Consider the following 8,677-nt stretch of genomic DNA (forward strand, 5'->3'; position numbering starts at 1 on the left):
CTCTCCTCAGCACGGCCTTCTGGCTAGCCTTTGGTGGCTTCCCACTCTAGGTGTTGGCTTCTAACTCTCCCCATGCATTGTATAGGGAGCCTGGAACCCTAAACTCAGGACTGATAATTCACTAGGCAGCAAAGTGCCTACAAGTTAAGCATTGTACTGCATTGGAATGCCTAAAACCCCTTTTTGAATCTAACCCTAAATCTCTGAGTTTTATATTCACTGAATCCAAACCACCAACTTTATTGTGGAGTTATTCCTGCAGCATACATTTCAAACTAGACTTTGTCTCTTTAAAGTTTAATCAATAGTTTTACTTTTTGACCTCACTCAGTTATTAGAGCCCAGTCCGGCAGTCCTTATTTAGGTTAATCCCATTTTCTTCACTGAGTGTGTTACCAGCATAAGGTTCCAAATTCAGACCTAAGGCCATAACCTACCGGACACACATGAATAGTCCCACAGAAGACAACGGGATTACTCTCCGATTGATTCATATACTGAATCCTGTCTTTTCTAAGGATCTTTTTTTAGTTTCTCAGAATCCTTACAAAATATACTACATAATACATTACATTATAGTAACTTGTGAATACTGTATTAAAATAAAAGAATTGAAAGGACTTTCATGCAGTACCCTAAAAAAGAAAGACATGATTCTTGGCCATTATAATTTGGAGGATAAGAAGACTTCAATACATTGTTGTTTTCAGACTTGGTTCTGGTGAAAAATGAGGGTACGTTTCTGATGTGATAATGTGGTGATGAATGGGCTTCATAGAAGAGGAACACAAAATGTGAAATGGCCTTGTATAAAATATTCACTGAAACGCCTTTCCCAAAAGCAATTTAGGTGTTATAAAGAAATATTATAGCAGGGGCAATTAGAATGTGGTTTAATGCATCTGATAGCCAAATTCAAATAGTATCTTGGAACATTTTACAGTAGAAATTATTATAATTTGGGAGAGGCATGAATCTTGAGGAAATGTACATACTTCAGAATTTGAAAAACACAAGAATGAGGGGAAAAAAAACTTGAAGAAACAGTGACAAGGTGGGTGAAGTAATGTCTTTTATTGGACCAACTTCTGTTGGTGAGAGAGACAAGCTTTCCAGCTACACAGAGCTCTTCTTCAGGTCTGGGAAAGGTACTCAGAGGGTCACAGCTAAATACAAGATCAAACAGATAGTGTAGCAGAAGTAGCACATAGTAGGGTCCATTCAAGGTGAAGTGGCCCATTAACACTCCTGTAGTCAGAGGACAAAGGGGAGCGAGTGGGTTACAGATTGTTGTAATAAGACATAAATACAGTGTCTTTGTTAAGACCATGATTTTTAGTGCCTAGCAAAGTTATGAATTTAAGATCCCAGACTTGTCTTTTGAAAGTGTTGTGCAGTTTCCTTTGAGGATGAGCACTGATAGATCAGATATAGAGTGATTGCTTTGTGAAAAGTGTTCACCCACAGATGTTATGGTGTTTTTATCTTTTATCATTCTCCTGTGTGAGTTCATCAACAAGTATGTGGGTGAAACCAGCCAACCACTAGGCTCTCGAATGAACTCACATAGGAAAGTGCGAAAAGACAAAAACAATTCATGCTAAACTATTCCTTTGATTTTGTATTTAGCTGTGTACCTTTGAGTACCTTTCTCAGACCTGAAGAAGAGCTCTGTGTAGCTGGAAAGCTTGTCTCTCTCACCAACAGAAGTTGGTCCAATAAAATATATTACCTCACCCAACTTGTCTCTCTAATATTCTGGAACTGACACAGCTACAACAATACTGCATATATTTAAGCAGTGGTATAATTTACAGTATGTTTTGATTGTAATGTTTCTGCTTTAATTCTTTTAATCAAAAATTGAAGTGATTTTGTTCTGGACTGGACCCTTTAATTATTCTGTGCTACTGACTTAAATTGAAAGGTAGGAATTGCCATTTTATTGCGGTAAGTGATACAGTGTTTCAAGAGCAATTTTCAGTGCAACTCTGAAGACAATATTTTCTGATTAATGTTAATGAGAACAAGGCAAAGGAAGTGAGAAGAGGATGTACCTGTGTGAAACTTATTTTGTACAAAGGGAAGATTGATGCCTATATATATTTGTATAACAGAACTGAAAAGCTGGATTAGGACAGTGAAATATTTTCACCAATTAGCCTCCAAAAAGATGTTTTGAAATTGTATTGAAAAACAGTAAAATTATTCATCAGGATCCTCTGGAAAAGGAGAGAAGGTTTTTTGAAGAGGGTCATGCTAATAGGTAATAGTAGAGCATACAGGAAAACAAAAGGATAGACTGCTTTCTCACCACTTCCATGGAGTACTGGCAATTTAAAATGTAGCACTAGACTTTGATTACAGTTTTGAATCTGTCATACTACTCTATATCTGCACTTACAGATATTTAATGCAAGCAAAGATGTTTTAAGTTATCTCAAGGGTGTCTCTATATGAGAAAAATGCATAGCACACATCCTAGTACACCTATTGCTGCTTGAGGGAATGGATATAGAGTTGTTATGACTTGTAGTTACAATATCCCCACAAGATTGAAGTGAGGACAGATAATAAAGCTACCTCCCACTGAGAAATCAGAAATCTTCCTAGCAGAGATTTTTCCCAAGAGGAGGTTGGTTAGAAATCCTTTCAGCATGAGAGAGTCCTGTCTATCAGGGATGATCCCAGCACCCCTGGTTCTCCCTAGTTCTGTTCACTTGTATAAATATTTCCAATTTACAGATATCAACAACCATGGGCTTTTGGAAATGTCACAATTAGAAAGATCCCTTGTAAAGTGCAGCAAATGTGATCCATCAACTATTTATATCACATAGAAACTGTTCAAATCACATAGCGGTGTGACCATTTTCAGAAACAGGACAAAAATACTTACCATCCAGATGACCTATAAAACAGTTTTTCCTCTTCCAAGACTGTTAAAGCGCACATTAGACAAAAGTGAGTCAGAGGGTTAAGAAAAAGATGAATGACTTTAAACTCTTTAAAATTACCTTTAACTTACAAAGTCCAGTTGGATGGAATTCACAGACCTGGCAGGCTCCATCGTACAGGGTCAGAACTTTGGAATTGCTGTACTGGAAGCCATCATTAGTAATCTAAACGATACAAAAATCATCATTCTAAGTAATAATGTTCCATATGGACACTGTCTGCTCATTTCGGAGCACATAACCATTGCACCCTTGAACTGGATGCCTGCCAACAAGATAAATTAAACCGCTTGTGACTTACTTCCCTACAAGCTAACAAATTGCTTGATGTTGCAAACTGGAAACCATTATTAATAACCAAAAGATCTTTTGGCTCAGATAGGAAGTTTTGTGATAGCTGTTAGTTTGTCAAATAGACATGCTTTGAAGTGTTACTTAATACATTTTCAGTAGACAAAACACTTGTATTTTTTCAACAGTACATACTACCTTGGACTGTTTGCCACCCTTTCTCCATAATGAAAAGCAAATACCAAGAGCTGTTTGTGTGTGTGTGTGTGTGTGTGTGTGTGTGTGTGCGCGCGCGCGGAGGGGGGAGGGGTCACATTCCCAAGGCAATCATTTAGTATATTAAAATTGTTTAAGTGGATTCATTGGAATTTCCTCACCATCACTTTACTCATAATCACTATTGTTCCTATTCAGAGTCCATCTTTGGTTTTCTTGCATCATCGGTAGCATCACAGCACAGACTCTCGAAAACCTGTAATTCTGCTCAGTAACAGCCAGCCATTTGTTCTCAGTTACAATGCAACCCATATTCAACCACCAGAGGTAGTAAAGCATTTAGAACTGCAGACTTTACTCTGAAATTGTGAGTAGCCCCTACCTCTCAAGCTGCCAAAGCCCAGATATCAGAGATAATGTGGGTGATGCACAAAATGAGGGACACAAAATAATGATTAATTCAGGTAACTTGAAACACTGTCAGGTTCATGCCATTAAGTGAATGACTGTTTCTGTAACCCAGATTTCATGATTCCTTATTTCTGATATAAATACTTTTTGACAATAAAAACAGATTCATGTGGAACAAAGTTAACTTTGGGACTAAAGTGAGAGAGATTTCTCAAAATGAGACACACTTGAGAGGTATAGGACATTAGCACATAAAAACGTTCCAGAAAGTATCCAGTAAACACTGACTGAACTCACAAAGAACATAGTACACTGGCAAGACAACAAAGAGGCCCTTCTTTATGAATATCCTGGAGATATAAAATATACCTCTATCCCGATATAACACGAATTCGGATAAAACGCGGGAAAGCAGTGCTCCGGGAGGACGGGGCTGCACGCTCCGGCGGTCAAAGCAAGTTCAATATAACGTGGTTCACCCCATAACGCGGTAAGATTTTTTGGCTCCGGAGGACAGCGTTATATCGGGGTAGAGGTGTACCTTAATCAACTTTAAAAATGGAGTGGGTAAGAAGTTTGCTAAAACTGAAAGGCAGTTGACATATACTTAATTCAGAGGCAGGATGCAAAAACATGTCTCATATTCAGTAATATTTTGTGCTTTGCTAGGAGCCACTGGACCCAGAGCAAAAAAATATTTTCATCAGCTAATAAGATATTTCAGTTCACAGGAGGGGAGTGTTATTTATAATCCAGTCATGCAAAAAACATTGAATGAATATAAAGCAAAATAAATGAATGAATAAATAATACAAAGAGCCTCAATTATCACAAGTTTAGAAAGAATAACAAAAGTTCCTGCGGAACATGATGAAGTGAATATTCCCACAGTATAGCCTGCAATTGTCCTCGTTGACAATACATTACTCTCTGAACACACTCACTTCCACACAAACCAATATAACTAGAAAAAATATTGTAATCATGGGCTTTTATACTTTGAAATTCTGGAAAAGAAGAAAAAGCAACATTAAATTAAATTGAAATGAAAATGTATTGGTACAGTTTTAAAAAGAACTTAATTCCCTCCTGAACATCATATACAGTAGAAGTGATATGTATTGGCACAAATTGGAAAAGAGTTTTAAAAAAGGAAGACTTTATTTTTTAATTCAATGGCAGAAAAAAACTTCAATTTTTTTCTATTATAAGATTGTGCTTGTTTGCAGGCAAGATCTCCATTAAGAAAAGATCATTCTTAATGCAGTTTTAACTTTAATTTCATTCCTTTGCCAGTACCCTTTAAAGTGTGTGTTTTCTTAGCACTAGTACACATGGTAATAAACATCATTAATGGTAATGATTAGAACAGTGCAAACTCTGTATAAGGAACAATTCACAGGACTCATTTTTCTGTTTGTTAATTGTGCTCTGAACAAACTATAACTTTTCCAGCTTACTCAATATTTTTAATTTTTAACACATTATAACTTTCAGTCTGTGGGGTTTTGTGAACTGTTTGTTTCATTATTCATTGTTGTCATTTTGTATTGGTCACTTAGTGATATTGGAGGGAATTTGCAAAAGTGCCTATGTGACTTAGGAGCTCAAGTCCAATTTTCAAAAGCAACTTGGGTGCTTAGGAGCCTAAGTCTCATTGAAAGTCAGTGAAAATCAAACCATGAATCAGTTTCTGTATCAACTTCAAAGAAACATTTTGGACAAATGACTGGGTGAGTCAGGAAGTCCGTTTCTGCTGCTTGAAATGAATGTAATTCATCATGGAACAAAATGTTGTTTGCATTATTCATAATCATAAGTACAACAACATTTGGCTTGTACAAGAGTTTGTGAATGAAAAAACAAAATGTGTAAAAACAACAACAACAACAAAACCCAACCCAATCTGGTGAATCCTAATTTAGTTTCTAATTTGTTGTATTTTTTTAGATAATTGTTTCAACTTTTCACATAGCTCCAGCAATAGTAATAAATCAGAGCAAGAGCATGCTTTCCAAAGCTGACAGTTCCCACCGACCTCCTCCCACTTTTCCCCCAACCCACATGTAGGTGAATGGCCTAACTCATCATCATCATAATGGCAAATGCCAAAAATACGTGGTGGACGTGGCCTCCTTGCAGATCGAGCGCCACATAGATCAATCTCTGGCGAGGCCCTTTAGGTAGTTGGGCTGGAGATTGTTTATGTCCATCACTGGGAATCTTACTGCACCACTGAAGCTGGCAGCAATGTGGGCTTCACAAGCTATGTAGCCATTCCTTGGTACACCTGCTTTGGAGTTCATTGGTCTTCCATTCAAATAATATGTCCATACCAAGAAAGCCTCAAAAACTGAACAAGTGCTGATGGAGGCAACTGTTGCATTCTGCTTTGGATAGCCTCATTTCTGATCTTATTAAGTGGCCTAATTCACCTATAACTGAACAAATTATTCTAAACTGACTACCTGATGTTGCACCTGATATTGTCTAATCTACATTCAGCAGCATGGGGATGGGAGAAATAAGCAAAACCTGAAACATGAATAGGAGAGGAGATAAAATGAAGGAGCATGGAGAGGTAGAGCTGGTTGGAAAAACTTGAAGGTTACAGTTTTAAGTTGGAAAATGCAGTTCCATTGAAAGCAAAATGCTCTGCTAAATTTCACTGAAATTTTGTTTCTGAGGGAAAAAGGGCAAAAAAAAAAAAAGTTCTGACAACATCCCATTTCAATATTTTTGGAGTGAAACAACCCAGTTTTTCCTTTTGAGATTACATTTTGTTTATTTTTTTGTTTTCTATTATATATTATAATATTAAATCAGCTTTGTTGAAATGGAACTCTCTTTTTCAAATTTTCTTGGAGAATTTCAGTATTTTTGACTTTTGTTCTGAATAGGAATGAAAACAAATTTCAAAATCAAAATAGTGAAATACACTATTCATTTTAAAAGCCTTAGTAGAGCTGTGCAGAAAACTATAGTCTGGGTTCTTTCTTCACAATCCACCCACCAAACAACCATATTCATGCAGCTGGATACATTCAGCACATAAGGGTTTAATTTTGTATTCATCAGGTAGCCATGAGCCAGCTGTTTCTAGGAGAATTGCCCTCAGAGGCTGGGTAGGCGAAGAGTCCTCAGAGACAGACAGATTTTCTCAAACTGTGCAAGAAGAGAAACATTCTATGCGCACTTTGGAAGGGAAAAAGAAAGAAGTTGCACTACCCAACTGTCAATGTGTGTGGTACCAGAAAACAAAATGAACCATAATACACAGTAAGCATAAGGTATAAAACTATCTACCTAATCAATCATCCGAGTGACAAGTACCCTTTATTCAGACACAGAGCTACAAATTATACCCTCTCTAGGAAAAGCCTGACACACAGGAGCCAGGAAGTTCAGTTCCTCCAAATCATTCTATCAGGGGGCAGTGTTTCCCCTCACAACCCACATAGCAAGCAGAGGGTGTAGCATCTCCTTAGATCTTGGGAAACCTGTACATACAAATATAGGAAATGCCATAGTGGATGAAAGTCCATTTAGTCCAGTATCCTGTGGACAATACCAGATGCTTCAGAGGAAGGTGTAAGAATCCTACAGTAGGCAGACGTGGGGTACTCTTGCCTCCTACATAGGTCTCATCCTGATTTCCAATCAGGATTGGTTTAAGACCTGAAGCACAGGTTATCTATCTATCTATCTATCTATCTATCTATCTATCTATCTATTAATAGAGGGCAGGAATATAGATACAGAGACTAAGGGACTTCCCATCCCTGGATTTCTCCCATTGACAAGGGCAGCATGGATTTTAGTGGGAATTTAGCCTGCAACTAGTATCTCCATATTACAAACAGACAGTTACCAAAGCACTGTTTCAATGAAAGCAGTGATAATGGATTGCAGCTAGTTTGTTAAATGGTTGCTGTTGACATTCAAGATATAATAATGATTTTCAAAGCACATCTACAATTGCTCCTAGAGTCTCCCTGATTTTTCCAGCTACAGTTTGTTTAGTTGTTTTTTATCTCAGATATTCAACCTTGACAAAATTGCATTTTGTGGAAAAACACATAGCTAGAATGTGTGTGAGAGATGCACATGTATTTTCCATACAATATAATAGTTAATACCTTGTCCTATTGGAGGGGTGAGACTACCCCAGAGTAGAAGAAGCAGGTACAGGGTCACCAGGGTACTGATTTTCTGTAAATATTTAATGCTGATTAAAGTGAGGTGCTGAAATCACAGCAGAGCCAGGCACAGTGTGAGTAGGTGCTCTGAAAGCTTTCTCCTATAGCTCTGCCAGTGCACTTCAGTCCTCATCTGCTGCATCTTTGCTTGTTCAGTGCTAATCCTGGCACTCACCGCAGAAAAGACTGTCAATGATACCAGTCTGTACAGTGGTCTTGTGATGTACAGTAAAATATACAATACAACGGGATGAGACAAGATTCCTTTTTACTTGTGACCTTGTTAGGATTTCGAACCTGGGTCTCCAGAAGTAAAATACTAATGATTAACAATTGATTAGACTAGTGTATCAACCTTAGATGATTACCAGGAACAGTAATTGTAATTTGCACAGGTTTCAGAGTAGCAGCCGTGTTAGTCTGTATCCGCAAAAAGAAGAACAGGAGTACTTGTGGCACCTTAGAGACTAACAAATTTATTAGAGCATAAGCTTTCGTGGACTACAGCCCACTATGCATCCGAAGAAGTGGGCTGTAGTCCACGAAAGCTTATGCTCTAATAAATTTGTTAGTCTCTAAGGTGCCACAAGTACTCCTGTTCTT

At 37.6% G+C, this 8,677-nt stretch overlaps 1 protein-coding gene across 1 annotated transcript in view; it reads right to left on the minus strand.

Moving 5' to 3' along the window:
- LOC117885140 (von Willebrand factor D and EGF domain-containing protein-like) overlaps window positions 1-8,677 on the minus strand; it is a 263,371-nt gene that overhangs the window by 104,419 nt on the left and 150,275 nt on the right. Inside the window, exon 15 of the mRNA XM_034786325.1 lies at window positions 3,018-3,122. Coding sequence (XP_034642216.1) covers window positions 3,018-3,122 — 105 coding nt within the window. The remainder of the gene's footprint in view (window positions 1-3,017; window positions 3,123-8,677) is intronic.

This window comes from Trachemys scripta, chromosome 11 (genome assembly GCF_013100865.1).
Source record: "Trachemys scripta elegans isolate TJP31775 chromosome 11, CAS_Tse_1.0, whole genome shotgun sequence".
Lineage (NCBI taxonomy): Eukaryota > Metazoa > Chordata > Testudines > Emydidae > Trachemys > Trachemys scripta.